General features: G+C 42.6%; 2 protein-coding genes across 3 annotated transcripts in view; one reads left to right on the plus strand and one right to left on the minus strand.

Moving 5' to 3' along the window:
• LOC138352849 (uncharacterized) overlaps positions 1-20492 on the plus strand; it is a 569251-nt gene that overhangs the window by 13371 nt on the left and 535388 nt on the right. The window lies entirely within an intron of this gene.
• Positions 6139-12240, minus strand: LOC138352846 (uncharacterized). The gene is made up of 4 exons (XM_069305403.1): positions 12093-12240; positions 8376-8581; positions 7415-7556; positions 6139-6613 (listed from the first exon to the last, which is right to left on the minus strand). Exons 1-4 carry the CDS (start codon positions 12193-12195, stop codon positions 6264-6266), a joined length of 801 nt encoding a protein of 266 aa, XP_069161504.1. The 5' UTR covers positions 12196-12240; the 3' UTR covers positions 6139-6263.

Raw genomic sequence — 20492 nt, forward strand, 5'->3', positions numbered from 1 at the left:
GCTTAGCTAAACGAACTAGAGGGTTCCGGTCCTGAACCGATTATGTGCCTCTGTAATCCTTTACACCACGGCCCACGGGATGGGTATGGGGTGCATAATAAAGAAAGCAATAGAAGAAATTGAAATTGCATAATACGGTTATTGACATTCAATAATAGTAAGATAAAGCAATGAGGACCAAATGGGAGACCAGTGATCAGTGTCTTGTATCCCCTGCAATACCTCAAATCCTACGTACCTCACTGACAGGCTCCAGTATGTTTCTGTGAATAATTCAATTTCTCCCACCCTACCCATCAACATTGGTGTTCCTCAGGGCAGCATACTTGGCATACTTGGGTATCCTTTGGAGGTGCTTATCCAGTTCTCACTTGAACACTGTGAGGGGATTGCCAGTTATGCCATGCAGTTATGCAATGTATGAATCTATCTATAAGTCCACCAATCTTTGTAAAAATTTCTTGTATGGATGTACCTTACCTAAATAAACATTTATTTATTTATTATTTATATTTAGGATTCATCAACTGCCAAAGATATTCACATGTCAGTATAATTCTGGCGAGAGAGAGGTTTGGGAAAAGCCGTTATACCAACTAGTCACCAATAAGGGTGATATTTGTGGGGCACAGGCACACTCGGCCTGGCCCATTAACCCCCAACTGACACTATAACTACTAGCTACTAGGTACATGAACATAATTACATAATTTACGTACATAATTTAAGGTACATAATTACTAGGTACATGAGGACTGGCCATTGTACTATATAGACCTGAAAAAGTGTAACTTAGCGACAACAAGAAAATATTGAATCACAAGACCACCGACGACCATTCCCTTACCCTGCCATAAACACTGAAATTTGACACCCTACCTCTGGAGCCACCCTGACCACAGGTCCACCAACTACATTTCCCTCCCTCCAACTCTGCCTCCACTTACATTGTACACACACATATTGTACACCACGCAAGTGTGGACTAGTGTGTAAATCTTACTGATACCACACTTAACCTTCATTCTTTCTCAATGTGTTGTATAAAAGGATCTGATTATACCGTTTCATTTCTAACTCCTTTTCTTGGAAGAATGCCACATATGATCGTACACACACACAAGGTCTGTATAGGGTATAGGCAAGGTCTGACAAGGTATACTAGGTGAGTACTAGTTGAGTACTTACACACAAGATATTCTAGGTGAGACTAGGTGAGTATACACACACACGCAACATATACTAAGTTAGTACACCCAGAAACAAGATATACTAGGTGAATACACACATACAAGGTATACTAGGTGAGTACTAGTTGAGTACTTACACACAAGATATTCTAGGTGAGACTAGGTGAGTATTCACACACACGCAACATATACTAAGTTAGTACACCCAGAAACAAGATATACTAGGTGAATACACACATACAAGGTATACTAGGTGAGTACTAGTTGAGAACTTACACACAAGATATTCTAGGTGAGACTAGGTGAGTATACACACACACACGCAACATATACTAGGTTAGTACACCCAGAAACAAGATATACTAGGTGAATACCCTAACACCAACCTCCTACAGTACACAACACCAACCTCCCACAGTACACCTCCCACAGGTAACCCCAGCACCAACCTCCCACAGTACACCTCCCACAGGTAACCCCAACACCAACCTCCCACAGTACACAACACCAACCTCCCACAGGTAACCCCAACACCAACCTCCCACAGTACACCTCCCACAGGTAACCCCAGCACCAACCTCCCACAGTAACCCCAACACCAACCTCCCACAGTACACAACACCAACCTCCCACAGTACACATCCCACAGGTAACCCCAGCACCAACCTCCCACAGTACACCTCCCACAGGTAACCCCAACACCAACCTCCCACAGTACACAACACCAACCTCCCACAGTACACCTCCCACAGGTAACCCCAGCACCAACCTCCCACAGTACACAACACCAACCTCCCACAGTACACATCCCACAGGTAACCCCAGCACCAACCTCCCACAGTACACAACACCAACCTCCCACAGTACACCTCCCACAGGTAACCCCAGCACCAACCTCCCACAGTACACCTCCCACAGGTAACCCCAGCACCAACCTCCCACAGTACACCTCCCACAGGTAACCCCAGCACCAACCTCCCACAGTACACCTCCCACAGGTAACCCCAACACCAACCTCCCACAGTACACAACACCAACCTCCCACAGTACACCTCCCACAGGTAACCCCAGCACCAACCTCCCACAGTAACCCCAACACCAACCTCCCACAGTACACAACACCAACCTCCCACAGTACACATCCCACAGGTAACCCCAGCACCAACCTCCCACAGTACACCTCCCACAGGTAACCCCAGCACCAACCTCCCACAGTACACCTCCCACAGGTAACCCCAGCACCAACCTCCCACAGGTAACCCCAGCACCAACCTCCCACAGTACACCTCCCACAGGTAACCCCAGCACCAACCTCCCACAGTAACCCCAACACCAACCTCCCACAGTACACAACACCAACCTCCCACAGTACACATCCCACAGGTAACCCCAGCACCAACCTCCCACAGTACACCTCCCACAGGTAACCCCAGCACCAACCTCCCACAGGTAACCCCAACACCAACCTCCCACAGTACACAACACCAACCTCCCACAGTACACATCCCACAGGTAACCCCAGCACCAACCTCCCACAGTACACCTCCCACAGGTAACCCCAACACCAACCTCCCACAGTACACAACACCAACCTCCCACAGTACACCTCCCACAGGTAACCCCAGCACCAACCTCCCACAGTACACAACACCAACCTCCCACAGTACACCTCCCACAGGTAACCCCAGCACCAACCTCCCACAGTACATCTCCCACAGGTAACCCCAGCACCAACCTCCCACAGTACACCTCCCACAGGTAACCCCAACACCAACCTCCCACAGTACACAACACCAACCTCCCACAGGTAACCCCAACACCAACCTCCCACAGTACACCTCCCACAGGTAACCCCAGCACCAACCTCCCACAGTAACCCCAACACCAACCTCCCACAGTACACAACACCAACCTCCCACAGTACACATCCCACAGGTAACCCCAGCACCAACCTCCCACAGTACACCTCCCACAGGTAACCCCAACACCAACCTCCCACAGTACACAACACCAACCTCCCACAATACACCTCCCACAGGTAACCCCAGCACCAACCTCCCACAGTACACAACACCAACCTCCCACAGTACACATCCCACAGGTAACCCCAGCACCAACCTCCCACAGTACACAACACCAACCTCCCACAGTACACCTCCCACAGGTAACCCCAGCACCAACCTCCCACAGTACACCTCCTACAGGTAACCCCAACACCAACCTCACACAGTACACCTCCCACAGTAACCCCAGCACCAACCTCCCACAGGTACAAAATGAAGCCATGAGAATTATCTTAGGATGCCCAAGAAATGCTATGATTGAGAAAATCAGGATGGAGTTGAATCTGCAGAGTATCGGGGATAGAATTGCAGAGATAAATGTAGCTTCTGCCATTAGATTAATGAGAGGTGGGGGAGCTAATGAATTGGTCCTCTCAGTTCAAAAGGTGGGAAGTACTGAACAATGTATGATGAAGAAAAGAGCATATATGAATACCTTATGTTCTAATGTTATTAAGTATGATGTTATTTCAGAGTGTATTGCTGTGCCCAAGAGAAAATTTACACCACCATGGGAGGATTGTAATGTAGATGTAGTAATTACTCCCTTGCAAAAGAAAAAAAGTATGTATGAAATAGAAGAGCTGAGGGCAACATATGATTGTATAATTAGAAAATTGCCTACAGAAAACACTCTACTACATGTATATTGTGATGGGTCAGTAGCTAGGGATGGGAAGGCAGGATGTATATTGTGATGGGTCAGTAGCTAGGGATGGGAAGGCAGGATGTATATGTTCTTAACATTCTGAAACCTATATTGTTTGCTGATGATACTACACTCATCTACTCCAACCCCAACCCACATACACTAAATACTGTAATGTTGTTAATAATGAACTAAAAAAAGTCCACTTATGGATGTCAACCAACAAACTAACACTTAACATAGAAAAGACCTACTACATCTTATTTGGAAGCAAATCTACAAATGCAATTCAGCTTCAGATGACAATGTAAACATTAGCAATAACAATGGTGGAAAGTTTCTTGGTCTATTCTTAGACAAGAGACTCAACTTCAGTACCCACATACAATACATAACTAAGAAAGTCTCTAAAACAGTTGGTATACTCTCCAAAATCAGATATTATGTACCTAACCCTGCTCTCATCTCTCTATATTATACACTAATCTATCCCTATCTCAACTATGGTATCTGTGCATGGGGTTCAACCACTGCAAACCACCTCAAGTCCATCATCACCCAGCAAAAATCTGCTATCAGAATAATATCAAATTCTGCTTTCAGACAACACACAGCCCCCTTGTTTAACTCCCTAAACATGCTAAACATAATCTCACTCCATAAATTCTCTTGTGTCAACTACATTTACAAAACCCTGTTCTTAAATGCAAATCCTGCTCTGAAACTCTTCCTGGACAGATGTAATAGGACCCATTATCACCACACCAGAAATAAATATCTCTTTGATATCCCCAGAGTTAAACTTGTATAAATAAATAAATAAATAAATAAATATGTTTATTCAGGTAAGGTACATACATACAAGTAATGTTACATTAATGGATCGATATATAGATAGAGCTAGTACATACAATGCCTAAAGCCACTATTACGCAACGCGTTTCGGGCAGGAAAAACATTAATATCTAGAACTTAATACTAATTGAGCATAAAGAATAAAATGTGTTGAGAACAAATACAAATAAAGATAAAAAAAAGAGGGAACATGACTGAAAAAGCAGCACAAATACAATAGGTTGACAAACAGTGTTGATTAAAAAAAAAAAAAAAATAACAGACATGGGTTGACAATAGAGGGGTAAGGTAGGTTAGTGAATTTATTAGGTAGTGTTTAGTTTTTATCTTAAACTGGTTGAGAGAGGTACAGTCTTTAACATGGTTGGGAAGATCATTCCACATTCTGGGTCCCTTGATTTGTAGAGCATTTCTAGTTTGATTAAGTCGTACTCTTGGAATATCAAAACTGTATTTTTTTCTGGTGTGGTGCTCATGGGTTCTGTTACAACCTTCAATGAAGCTTTTGAGCTTATATGTATGTATTTGTAATGTATGTATGTAAACAATGTATTTATTATCATTTATCAATTCTGATAGAAATTACCTACTTAAAATTATCTGTTAGATTAAGGACCTGCCTGAAACGCTGCGCATACTAGTGGCTTTACAAGATTGTAAATACTGTACTATTCAATGTATTCTCACAACCCCAATGTACCTACTTGTATATATATAAATAAAATAAAATAAAATATTGTGATGGGTCAGTAGCTATTGATGGGAAGGCAGGATGCAGTATGCCAAACTGAATTCGTGCGCCCCTTGAGGGACTTGAAGTAGAGGGATAGGGATCACAGGATAAGTATGGGTTGCACAAACTACTGGTAACAGGATGAGTATGGGTTGCACAATTAATTACTACAAAGTGGTTGAGTATGGGGTGCACGTAAATGAAGACTCCCAAGAAGCAAATCAGAGATCAGCCCAAGCTTCATCTTGAGGCAAAGCTCAATGCCTTAAGCCATATTGATGCTCTGTCCACAGAGCATTCTCTCTCTCAAATCATAATAGTACACTAATGGTTCCCTACACCACCCCTCAGGTGCAGCTGCAGCAGGCTTGGGTGACATGATGACTATGGGGTGCACAATAAACTAACACTCACAGAATGAGTATGGGCTGCACAATAAGCTACCTCTCACAAGATTAGTAATAAAGAAACATTAATTTTTTGGGTAGGGTGACTGAAACTCATCCTGGGGTAAAAATGTTTATTTAAATTTATTATAGTTAAATGAATTTAGTAAATTATTCCATATATTGTATTATAAGTGAATTGACACTAAACTATAAATGATACTAATAAGGTTTTAAAAATGAAAAACAGTAAAAATCCTTCATGTAAGATATGGAAGTTGAAAAGTAAATTAACTGTAAACTAAATTATAAACTGTAGACATAATATAAAGTATTATAAGTAAAATACCTATAAACTACCAAATAATAAGGTGTAAGGAACCATTTCTATTGTTTGTCCTTTTTTACCTGTTTCCTCAGGTATTTTAAAATTCCCATTCCGTTGTTACTACACTGTTTTCCTGGTGTAGTTCCCTGTGGTTCAAATTTTACTACTTGTACTTCTTGCTGTTTCTGAATGATTGCTAATGGTAGCCCTTGTTGCACCGGCGGAACTTTTTGTAAATGTTCCACCTGCGGAACTTTTTGTAATTGTTGAATTTCTTGCACCTGCGGTACTTTTTGGACTTTATGCACCTGCTGCACTTGTAGCTCGTCAGGATTTTTTTCCAGGGCATTATCGCTATCACCTTCTGATCCTAATGTAAGTTTATCTGCATCAAGCTTCCTTGTGCGTGCTGGAAAAAAAATAAAAATAAAAAATAAAAAATTTTGAAATGGAAGATCCTGTGTAACAAATTTAATCAGTTACTATGATCGAGCCGCAGAAATTTTACAGGAAAGATATGGTTGGGTTGACTGCATCTATCTGGACCTAAAAGAGGCATTCAATAGAATTCCACATAAGAGTTTGTTCTGGAAACTGGAACATATTGGAGGGGTGACAGGTAAGCTTCTAACATGGATTAAAAAATTTCAAACTGATAGAAAAATGAGGGCAGTAATCAGAGGCAATGTATTGGACTGGAGAAATGTCACGAGTGGAGTACCACAGGGTTTAGTTCTGGCATTCATGGATAAATAATAAATAAATTGTTCATGATTTTTTTAGACAAAAGCTAGAATATGCAGCAGTTGTATGGTGCCCATATCTTAAGAAGTACATGTACAAACTTGAAATGATACAAAGACGTCATGGGTGTCATAGGGGCACCAGCACACTGGTTTGCTAAAGGGCCCTTAATGCTGTCGAGACCTTATGGGCCCTTGGACCCATTACGTTAAGACATAGTGCTGTATTGGGCCACACACTTTTTGCCATATACATCAACGACAGAGATGATTGAATTGAAATTATATATATATATATATATATATATATATATATATATATATATATATATATATATATATACATATATATATATATATATATATATATATATATATATATATATATACATATGTATATATATATATATATATATGAGAGAAAATAATAGGTGGTGATATATTTATATATTATGTGAACTACTTACACAAAAAGAAGTTAGTGGTGAAGATCTTCTTGTCCTCTTCTTGTATTACGTTGTTTGGTAGGATACCATGTGTCACCCGTGCTGGTCCTTTCTTGTAATAGATAACGATTGATTCATACCCACAGCCACGCAGATATGTTAGCTGAAAAGCAAATAATATTTAAACAATAACACTATCTGGGAAAATGCAACAAAATAAATGTTTGAAGCATAGCTGGGCATGTGCAATAGAACCCATAATAGAATCACAATACCAGAAATAAATATCTTTGATATCCCCAGAGTCAAAGTTATTCTGTGTAAATACTCTATGCAAATAAAGGGACCTTGTCTATGGAACTCACTCGCTAACAAATTTAAAAACTGTCCAACTTCTGCCATTTTAAAAAATAAAACCAAAAAGTACCTAAATTTTTTCTTGATAGTTTCCTAACTAGTGTATTAAACTCGCACTGTATCTTATGAAATCCAATGCCAGAATATATGTGCCTAAACCATACAACTTTTCCATTGTAATCATTGCTATCACCTTATATCATGATTGTTATATTGAATGCATATCTTACTATATTATACCTTGAAATATTCCTCAAATTATGCTACAATTTATATGTTGATAACCCTCAAATTTTACTTTAATGTACATAGTAATCTTTGTGATACTTTCTTACAATGTACCAGCCAATTTTTTCCATTTAAGCTTTAAATTGCCTATTTAAAATTATCTGTTAGATTAAGGACCTGCCCAAAACACTATGTGTGCTAGTGGCTTTACAAGAATGTAAAAACATCAATTCTATGTACTCTCATAATCCCAGTGTGCTATCTTGTATATAAATAAATAAACAAATAGTATGTAAGTACTGTACAGCATTATTCATGTTGATTCTATACCTTATCAAGCAAGTTCAGCATAAGAAGAATACAAATGAATACAACAGATGTAGACAAACTTCAATACCTGATTTTCAATCCTTCGTAGAACCCGGCTTGCTGTATTTCGTTCTAAAGCCTTCTTGCCTTTAAGTAGAAAACGGGCTTCCTCTTCTTTCTTCATTAATTCTCTACTGTTTCGGAAGTCACACTGGCAGAACTTGCAAACATTGCTTCGGACATGCACACATTGTTTGCAGTTTGTGCATCTCCTCAAGAATTTTCCCTGAAGACCTGAAGGAAATAGTTTCTAATAAAATACTTATATTCAAATGACCTATGCTGCAAAAATTATAAGTTAAATTGTTGTTAAAATGTACTACAGTAATTAAATATATTATTTAAATTATGAAATAATCTACATTAACACTAGTGAGAGCAATGTTAAAAATTTTAGGACTGCATCTGGAAATAACTTTAATTTTGGATGTGATTAACCATGCTGTAACTCGTATAACAAAACTGAGAGGAGTTGAATCCAACAGCCTGATTGACCAGGCTGTTAATTTCAAGCGAATACTATATTATTGGAAGAAAAAAAAATTATATATATATATATATATATATATATATATATATATATATATATATATATATATATATATATATATATATATATATATATATATATATATATATATATATATATATATATATATATATATAATCAATATTGTAACTTTTTTTGTGTAATGACGTTTTCAAATAAAGTTAGATAAATATACACACATACCAAAAGAATAAGGGTGGTAGGAGAAGAAAATATGAAAGTGTTCAGTGAGGATCCACAAGGTCTTCTCTGAGTACTCTTTATTTTCTTCTCCGAGGCTATGGGTCCCTACACTTGCACCAGAGGTGGTACCCCTCATATATATATATATATATATATATATATATATATATATATATATATATATATATATATATATATATTAGTATATTTTGGTAGCAGTCTTTCCTGTAGACATATATTATTAAATATGACCGAAAAAGTAAGATTAATAATTCTAACACGAATTTTCTCAATCTTTCGTACATTATGCTTCACTGTTGGAGGTAAATCAAAAATCACTTCTCCAAAATTCATTTTTATTTCTAGTCTGACGCGACACGGGCGCGTTTCGTAAAACTTATTACATTTTCAAAGACTTCACAAATACACAACTGATTAGAACTTGCGTTTCCCTGATTTTATATCTACATTTGAGTGAGGTGGGAAGGGTGATGTGGCATTACATTTGAGTGAGGTGGGAAGGGTGATGTGGCATTAACACAAGACAGAACACTAGGGGATATTAATAGGGTATTAAAAGTATCAACACAAGACAGAACAGAAACAATGGGTATTGAATAGAAGTGTTTGTAGAAAGCCTATTGGTCCATATTTCTTGATGCTTCTATATTGGAGCGGAGTCTTGAGGTGGGTAGAATATAGTTGTGCAATAATTGGCTGTTGATTGCTGGTGTTGACTTCTTGATGTGTAGTGCCTCGCAAACGTCAAGCCGCCTGCTATCGCTGTATCTATCGATGATTTCTGTGTTGTTTACTAGGATTTCTCTGGCGATGGTTTGGTTATGGGAAGAGATTATATGTTCCTTAATGGAGCCCTGTTGTTTATGCATCGTTAAACGCCTAGAAAGAGATGTTGTTGTCTTGCCTATATACTGGGTTTTTTGGAGCTTACAGTCCCCAAGTGGGCATTTGAAGGCATAGACGACGTTAGTCTCTTTTAAAGCGTTCTGTTTTGTGTCTGGAGAGTTTCTCATGAGTAGGCTGGCCGTTTTTCTGGTTTTATAGTAAATCGTCAGTTGTATCCTCTGATTTTTGTCTGTAGGGATAACGTTTCTATTAACAATATCTTTTAGGACCCTTTCCTCTGTTTTATGAGCTGTGGAAAAGAAGTTCCTGTAAAATAGTCTAATAGGGGGTATAGGTGTTGTGTTAGTTGTCTCTTCGGAGGTTGCATGGCTTTTCACTTTCCTTCTTATGATGTCTTCGATGAAACCATTGGAGAAGCCGTTATTGACTAGGACCTGCCTTACCCTACAGAGTTCTTCGTCGACTTGCTTCCATTCTGAGCTGTGGCTGAGAGCACGGTCGACGTATGCGTTAACAACACTCCTCTTGTACCTGTCAGGGCAGTCGCTGTTGGCATTTAGGCACATTCCTATGTTTGTTTCCTTTGTGTAGACTGCAGTGTGGAAACCTCCGCCCTTTTCCATGACTGTTACATCTAGAAAAGGCAGCTTCCCATCCTTTTCCGTCTCGTAAGTGAAACGCAGCACGGAACTCTGCTCAAATGCCTCCTTCAGCTCCTGCAGATGTCTGACATCAGGTACCTGTGTAAAAATGTCGTCAACATACCTGCAGTATATGGCCGGTTTCAAGTTCATGTCGACTAAGACTTTTTGCTCGATGGTACCCATGTAGAAGTTTGCAAACAGGACACCTAGGGGAGAACCCATGGCGACCCCATCTATTTGCTTATACATGTGCCCATCCGGGCTCAAGAAGGGTGCCTCTTTAGTACAAGCTTGGAGTAGTTTCCTCAGAATACTTTCTGGCATGTCAAGAGGACATGCACCACCATTGTTTCTGTTCTGTCTTGTGTTGATACTTTTAATACCCTATTAATATCCCCTAGTGTTCTGTCTTGTGTTAATGCCACATCACCCTTCCCACCTCACTCAAATGTAATGCCACATCACCCTTCCCACCTCACTCAAATGTAGATATAAAATCAGGGAAACGCAAGTTCTAATCAGTTGTGTATTTGTGAAGTCTTTGAAAATGTAATAAGTTTTACGAAACGCGCCCGTGTCGCGTCAGACTAGAAATAAAAATGAATTTTGGAGAAGTGATTTTTGATTTACCTCCAACAGTGAAGCATAATGTACGAAAGATTGAGAAAATTCGTGTTAGAATTATTAATCTTACTTTTTCGGTCATATTTAATAATATATATATATATATATATATATATATATATATATATATATATATATATATATATATATATACATACATACATACATACATACATACATACATACATACATATATATATATATATATGACAGTGTCAGATTCACCACAACCATCAAACACCACCAGCACCATACACCACCAGCATCATACACCAACAGCACCATACACCACCAGCATCATACACCACCAGCATCATACACCACCAGCATCATACACCATCAGCATCATACATCACCAGCATCATACACCATCAGCATAATACACCACCAGCATCATACACCATACACCACCAGCACCATACACCACCAGCACCATACACCACCAGCATCATACACCACCAGCACCATACACCACCAGCATCATACACCACCAGCACCATACACCACCAGCATCATACACCATCAGCATCATACACCATCAGCATCATACACCATCAGCATCATACACCATCAGCATCATACTCCACCAGAATCATACACCACCAGCATCATACACCACCAGCACCATACACCAGCATCATACACCATCAGCATCATACACCATCAGCATCATACACCATCAGCATCATACTCCACCAGCACCATACACCACCAGCACCATACACCACCACCATCATACACCACCACCATGTCAAATGGACAGTGTTAACAAAATTATTCCCACATACTCCGTCACTATGTGATGGAGTACACATAGAACAGGGGACTGTAACAAATGTTCTAGCATAAAACTTTGTACAGTTTAGTAATTTCTTACCATTTGATGTACTAGGTAGATCCATGTTTGGTGAAGTTTTATAGCTGGAGCTGGAAGATCCTGTCGAGATGACTTCTTCAAAGAGAATAGCTTCAACACACATTGTGTCTTGAGTCTACCAGTACTTGGCCTACAGTTACCAGATCTGATTTACAGAAACTAGTGAACTATGGAGATAAGATTGTTAATAATATACTTTTTTTGAGATTCATATGACTTGCAGCTTAAAAACCAACATTATTTTAAAATAGTACACTAAAGTACATAGCAAATTGCGAAATTCGTAGTTTTTTAACTACTTTAAAGCTAAATTCTCAAGCTTTGAAAATAAGCACAATTTGCTATTTTAAGCGGAATCTGGCAACTCTGATTTAGCATGTAAACATTGACTTGCATTCACAATGTAGTTATTTATTTTTCAACAATTTAAAACGAGTTATGAAAATACACACATTGGTACATTATTGCAAAGGCACTATACTATATATATATATATATATATAAATTGTTGCAAGTCGAGCAACAAATATTTTACATTGAACAACAAATGAGATTGGAAAAGCAGTATTGCCAAAATAGACCCCAGACACACCCTGTGGGTAGTAATGGACCCCCATACCGACCCTATGAGGGGTAGTGGACCCCATAATAACACTATGGGCGATAGTGGACACTATACAAACACTATGGGCGGTAGTTGACTTCATAGAGACCCTGTGGGCGGTAAGGGACCCCCTATCGACCCTGTGGGCGGCAGTGGACCCCCTATCGATCCTGTGGGCGGCAGTGGACCCCCTACCGACCCTGTGGGCGGCAGTGGACCCCTACCGAACGTGTGGGCGGCAGTGGACCCCCTACCGACCCTGTGGGCGGCAGTGGACCCCTTATCGATCCTGTGGGCGGTAGTGGACCCCCCCCATATCGACCCTGTGGGCGGCAGTGGACCCCCTATCGATCCTGTGGGCGGCAGTGGACCCCCTACCGACCCAGTGGGTGGCAGTGGACCCCCTGCCGACCCTGTGGGCGGTAGTGGACCCCTACCGACCCTGTGGACGGTAGTTGACTTCATAGCGACCCAGTGGGCGGTAGTGGACCCCATACCGACCCTGTGGGTGGCGGTGGACCCCATACCGACTCTGTGGGCGGCAGTGAACCCTATATACTAATCCTGTGGGCGATACTGTACCCTATAGTCATCCTGTGGGGGCAATGGATGCCATACATATCCAGTGGGTGTTATTGTACCCCATACTTATTCTGTGGGTGGTTGGAGCCCCATACCCATCCTGTGGGTTATAGTGGACCCCATACTCATCCTGTGGGTGGTATTGGACCCCATACCTATCCTGTGGGTGGTTGTGAGCCCATACCCATCCTGTCGGTGGTAGTGGACGCAATACACATCCAGTGGATGGTATTGGATCCCATACCCTTCCTGTGGGTGGAAGTGATCCCCATACCATTCCTGTGGGTGGATGTGACCCCCATACTCATCCTGCGGGTGTTATTGGACCCCTTACCCACCTAACAGGTGGTCGTGGACCCTATACTAATCCTATAGTTTCCAATAATCCACACCATACCATCCTGTTTGCAGTAGTTTACCCTATATACATTCCAACATAACATCGTTTTCTGTTAGCGTTCCTACAAAACATTCTTTAAAGATTTCTAAAGCACAAACTATAGTATATAATATTGATTGGTGAAGCACTTATTCTATGTAATAATTTATTGTGCTTATTATAATTTACTAAGAACAACTAATATTTCTCAAAACAAAACTACGAGCCTTCAATAGGATGTAGCTGATCTGTAATATTATAAGAGCATGGACAATAGTAGGTGAATTTCACAACCCATGTGGGACCTGAAAACTACAATTTTCGTTATAATTGAACCAATCACGACTATTCAGCTATCTACGTTGATGGACGAGTACTGTGAGACGTAAATTGGTACGTGAGGAAGAGTTTGAGCCTTGGTAAAAAAGTTAACTGGGAATATATCACATATGTACTAAATCACATTCCACATATTGACTTTAAGCACTAGTCATATATGTACTGTCTTGTGTGAGAACGGGTTGAATACCTACAATCTTACCTCATGCAGTGACAGGCTCCAGTATGTCTCTGTGAATGATTCCAATTTTCCCACTCTACCCATAAACACTGGTGTCTCACCGGGCAGTATTCTTCACCCTCTCGTCTTTTTCATCTCTCCCTCCCTTTCCAGCTCGTTGCCATCGTGAGGGGGCTTGGTTGGCAGATGCTAGAGTGTGATGCTCCATGGGACAGTGTCCTCTGTCCTTTTGAAGCCTTATGCTCCTGCTGCCTTCTTCACTAATTGTGCTGAATGCTTTTTCCTACTAAGTTTAATTTTTCCTTCCCAATTCTCCTTTTTAATTGCTATTTCCCAGCGACTTTTTGCTATTCTTGATCATTCTTTTAGATGTCATCTTCTGTTTTGACACTGGGTGTTAGGTGAAGCACAGTCTCTCGCCCGTAAAACTGTGGTACCCGAAATTGTTGAGCAAAGGGACACTTTTATTGTCACTCTTTTCCTTCGTTGCTGAGCCCAATCTTGATCGACTGATGGTTCTTAAAGTGGTGATTGCAGGGCATATATCCACGATGCACCCCTGGGGGGGGGGCCATGTCTTATCGGGTGTCCTATCCTCTAATTGTGGCGCCATGGCGCCATTTATGCCCGAAACGCTTTGCGTAATAGTGGCTTTAGGCATTGTATGTACTAGCTCTATCTATAAGTCCACCAATCTTTGTAAAAATTTCTTGTATGTATGTACCTTACCTAAATAAACATTTATTTATTTTTATTTACTTATTTTTAACTTCTCAAATGTGGGGTGGGAGACCAGGGCCCCGAGTCAGACTGTGATGGAAAGATGGGCTCTCCCCCGCTACAATGAGCCCAGACTGGACTACTCCCCCGCTCCCCTTCCTCTTCTGTGGTTGGGTCGAGCCCCAAGCCCCCTGTGGTGACTACCTCGTCCCCTAGTACGACTCCATCTCTCATTGTGACTACTGCACCTTATGACCCCCCCTCCCTCTCTCTCTCTAGGGGGTTCTCACCACCGTCCCCGCCATGGCCGCTCTCGCATGCTTCCTTCCCATACCAATTCGTACCATGCCTTGTTTGATCTTGCTACGTGGACTAAGTCAAAATCAAATCAACTCAAATGTTTATTTAGGTAAGATACATACATACAAGAGATTTTACAAAGAGTGATGGATTTATAGATAGGGCTAGTACATACAATGCCTAAAGCCACTATTACGCAGTGTTACTCTTGCTGGTGCCAGATGCTCCATTCAGGAGTACATACCCTCTTCTTGGCTTTGTAATAAGTGCTGGAAGTTCGGATATGGTGCCCTCAAATGCTCCAATATTCTCTCTCTCTCTCTCTCTCTGCCCTTTGTGTGGGAACGAAGGTCACTCTAAGTTGGAGTGCACTTTTCCCCAGGCTTGCGGCCTCAATTGCGGTGATGCCCACCCTACCTTCTCTCGCACGTGTATCCATTACAAACTTGAGGCAGCCGTCCTCAACTTGAAGCACTGGGAAGGTTTGTCTTTTCCTGAGGCGAGGCGCCAAGTTCACCATCCCCCTCCTCCCCCTTTCGCTGGGGTTTCTTACGCTCACGTGTTGCTCTCTTCCTTTCCTCGTCCTTCCCACCTTCCTCAGTCTCAACAGTTTCCAGGCTTTAGACCCGGACACGTCCACCGCCTGCTCCCCTGTTCCTTTACATTCTGACCCGAAGGTCCCCCCTCCTGGTTCTCTGTCTGGGGTTCCCCTTCGTTCTACCCAGTTTGCCATGTCTCTTGTGTCTTCTTTTTCATCTCCCTTTGATCCTCCTTCCCATCCTTCTCCTCTGTCTCTTAGCTCTCCACGCCGCCTGTCTGTGCGAGCTGATATCCATCCTTCTAGCGATCATCGTGTTGTTCGCTTTCGTTCTTCTTTTGTTTAGACGTTTGAGTCTGTTGCCCAGTACGTTGCTGCTGGAACACCTGCCTCTCTGAGTCAGAAGCAAAAGCCTGGCTTATCTCCTTCCTCCTCCCCGGCTGGTAAGAAAGCTTCACTTTCATCCTTGCCCCCCCCCCCTACCTCTGACTCTATCGCTCCACCTCTCCCATTTCGGTAGTCGAGCCCCCTGTTCCTGCTTTGGAGGTTTCTTTGGCCCCCGCTACCCTCTCGGTTCCTGCACTTCCTGAGGTGTGCTTCCCGGTTTCTGCCCCTCCTGCTGTCCTTGACAGTCCCTCTCGGTTGCCTCCTCCTCTGGTCCCTGCTCATCTGCCTGTGGTCTGTCCTCCCACTCCCTTCCCTCCATCCTTACTCAGTTTACCCATGCCCCCTATCCCTGACTTCGCTGACCCTGATCCTGTACTTCTTTGACATGCTGTGTTCCTTTTTAACCTTTGTTTCTTCATTGCTCCTGTCCTTTCTCTTTTTGTCGATGTCTATTCTTCAATGGAATATTCATGGATATTACACCAATTTCCATAAACTCCAACTTTTGATTTCACAGTTTTCACTCCTTTGTGTCCGTCTCCAGGAGCCGATGCTTGGTGCTCATCCTGGTCGCTTCCGTGATTATTCCTCTCTCTACCCCCATGCTCCCCCCCCCTTTAGATTTTGCTGGGGCCAATAACTTTTCTGCTTTTGATTCGTTCTGATGTTCCCGTCATCCCATTACTTGTTCCATCACCTCTCCAATGTTCTGTTGCCCGTGTCTTTGTGCGTAAATGGTACACAGTTTGTTCCATTTATCTCCCCCCAAATGTGCCTCTTTCTCTTCCCGATCTTAAACATCTCGTGGACTCCTTGCCAGAGTCTGTGCTCCTGCTGGGTGATTTCAGTTGTCGACATACCCTCTGGGGTGATGTTCTGACAAACACCCGGGGTCGCCTTCTCGAACTGTTCATCCTGTCTTCTTCCCTGTCTCTAAGGAATTCTGATGAGCCCACTCATTTGGACTCTTGGACTGCACCCTTTCCTGTCTTGATTTTTTCTTTGCTCGTTGTCTCTTTACTTGAATTTCACATGGCAGGTTCTTGATGACTTCCATGGCAGTGACCATTTCCCCATCCTTGTTACCTTTTTTCTTTTCACCCTGCCCTCTCCTTCTCTAGGTGGCGGTTTGCCGAGGCTGACTGGCATCAATTTACCCTCTGTGCTACTCTCTCCGACCTCTCCATTTTCCTTCTCCCTCGCGCCCTCCTCCTTTTTCATGACACTATCTTCGATGCTGCCCTCCACTCTTTTCCTCGCTCTACCTCTCAGGAAACATGGAAGTGCGTTCCCTGGTGGAATGTGGACTGTGCTTGGGCTGTCTGCTATAAGCGTGCAGCCTGGAAGAGACACCGCCGCCGGCAGATGGCTGATTTTTGTCTTTTGTTTCGGAAGGCGAGTTCAGTGGTCCGTAGGACCATCTGTACAGGTAAACGTGAGTGTTGGAGGTTTTATGTTTCCACTATTACGTCCGAAAATACTCTGCCGCAGATCTGGAGGGGTATCCGCAAGATAGTGGGTAAGTTTGCTTCTGAGGTCTCGCCGGTCCTCCACCTCCATGGTACTCTTGTGGTGGACCCGTTGCACGTTGCGACCAAACTGGGTTCCCACTTTTCGTCTGTTAGCTCTGGTTCTCATCTTCCTCAATCTTTCCTTCTTCGTAAGCCTGTTCTTGAATCTCGTCCTTTAGATTTCTGCACTCATCTCAGCCTTCCCTATAACGATCCCTTCTCTCTGAACTTAAGTCTGCCCGGTCCCTCTGTGGTTCTATGGCAGTGGGTTCCGATGGCATTCATTATGAGATGCTTCGCCATCTCCCTCTGTGCATGTCTCGGTATTTACTGAGTCTGTATAATCGGGTCTGAGAGTCATCTTCAGTACCTGAGGACTGGCTTGATGCCGTTGTCCTCCCCGTCCTCCCTGTTATGTTTCCAGGGTCTCTCGGGACATTCCCTAAGGACTTCCACCCTATTGCCCTCATGAGTTGTCTGCAAACTCTTTTGAACGTATGCTTAACGTTTGTCTGATGTGGTTTTTAGAACGCTCACCACCTCTCCCCTTCTTAATTTGGTTTTCACAAGTGCCGCAGCACAACAGATGTCCTGGCAAACTAGGAGGTCTATATTTGTACTGCTTTTGCTGCGAAGACCTCTGTTGTTGCCGTCTTCTTTGACCTGGAAAAGGCTTACGACACCACCTGGAGATATCATATTCTGTCACAACTTCATTCATCTTGCCTTCGTGGTAATCTCCCTCTCTTCCTCCAAAGCTTTATCTCTCGTTTCTTTTGAGTTAGACTTGGTGCCACTATCTCTGCCCCTTTTAGGCAATATGAGGGTGTACCCCAAGGTAGTGTTCTGAGCACTACTCTTTTTCTAGTTGCCCTCAAGAGTCTTATTTCCTCCCTTCTGGCGTTTTCTCCGCTCTCTATGTCGACGATCTTACCCTTTCCTGTCGGGATGATGATTCGCCTCTCCTTCAACGGTGGCTTCAACTTGCGATTGATGCCATGTCATCTTGGGCCACTTATCATGGCTTCAAGTTCTCTATGTCTAAGACTTGTGCTATGACTTTTACTCAGAAGCATGTCGTTCTTTGTCCCTCTTTCGTTTTATGGTCATCTCCTTGTGTTCAGGTAGTCCGCTAAGCTTTTGGGGTTAATCTTTGACATTCGTTTGTCTTGGTCGCCTCATATCTCTTACCTCCAAGTTGAATGCTCCAAGACCCTTACCATCCTTAAGGTTTTGTCCCATACTTCTTGGAGAGCTGATAGCCGCACACTCCTCTCTTTACATTCGTCTCTCGTCCTGTCTAAACTCGATTATGGTTGCCCTGCTTACTCGTCTCCTACTCTTCGTCGTCGTGATGCTTTGCACCGTACTGGGTTGCGCCTCAGCTCTGGTGCCTTTCGTTCGACTCCCGCCCTCAGCTTGTATGTTGATACTGCCTTCCTATCTTTCCAGGATCACCGTGATCGCCACTGTCTTTGATATCTTGCGCGGTCCTTGCAACATCCTTCCTCTCACCTCTTGTCATGCTTTGACTTTTACCCCTCCTGTAGTTCCTGTTCTTCATCACCACCTCCCTCTTTTTTGTCTCGTCTTTATTTAGATTTCACGTGGTGGATTCTTCGTGACCTCCATAACAGTGACCATTTCCCCATCCTTGTCACCTTTTTCTCTTTTCACCCTTCTCTCTCCTTCCCTAGGTGGCAGTTTGTCAAGGCTGACTGGAATCTATTCACTCTACATGCTACTCTTTCTGACCTCTCCTATCTGCCTCACCGTCGAGCCCTACTCCTTTTTTCATCACACCATATTAGATGCTGCCCTCCACTCTATTCCTTGCTCTACCTCCAGGGGCATGCGGAAGTGCGTTCCCAGGTGGAATGCTGGGTGTTTCGACTGTCCTCTGTAAGAGTGCAGCCTGGAAGAAAGACAGATGCAGACAGACGGCTGTTTTCTTTTGTTTTATAAGGTGACTGCGGTCCGTACGGTTAAACTTGAGAGTTGGAAATCTTTTGTCTCCACCATTACGTCTGATATTCTTCTGCCCCAGATCTGGAAGAAAATCCGTAAGATTGCGGGTAAGTTTGTTCCAGATGTCTCACCAGTCCTTCACTTCCATGATTCTATTGTGGCGGATCCTGTGTCAGTCGCCACCGAACAGTGTTCCCCTCTTTCGACTGGTGGCTCCAGTTCTAGTCTTCCTTCATCTTTCCTTATTCGTAAGCACCTTCATGAATCTTGTCCTATAGATTTTCGCACGCATCTCCAATTTCTCTATAATGATCTCTCTCTCCGAACACCAGTCTGCCCTGACTCTCTGCAGTTCTATGGCAGCTGGCTCAGAAAGCGAAACATCTCCTAATGAATTTCACCTCTCTCAATGCATGGTTTCAGTATATACTGAATCTGTTTAACCATATCTGGCAGTCATCATCTGTCCCTGAGGACTGGCTTCAGGTGGTGGTTTTTCCTATTCAGAAACCAGGGTCTCCAGGGACAGCTGCTAAGGATATCTGCCCCATTGCCCTCACGAGTTGCGTCTGCAAACTCTTTGAACGTATGTTCAATGTCCTTATGATGTTGCACTTGGAACACTATTGCCACCACTTACCTTCTCAATTTGGCTTTTGCATGTGTCATGACTGATGTTTTGGTGAACATGGTCTATATATGTACTGCTTTTGTTGCAAAGACCTCTGTTGTTGCTGTCCTTTTTTTGACCTGAAAAAGGCATATGACACCACCTGGAGATACCATATTTTGTCCCAACTCCATTCGTGGTAATCTCCTCCTCTTCCTACGAAGCTTCCGCTCTAATCGTTTCTTTAGTGATGGTTTGTACCATTCTGCCTCTTTACGGCA

The sequence above is a fragment of the Procambarus clarkii genome, chromosome 55 (assembly GCF_040958095.1).
Source record: "Procambarus clarkii isolate CNS0578487 chromosome 55, FALCON_Pclarkii_2.0, whole genome shotgun sequence".
Lineage (NCBI taxonomy): Eukaryota > Metazoa > Arthropoda > Malacostraca > Decapoda > Cambaridae > Procambarus > Procambarus clarkii.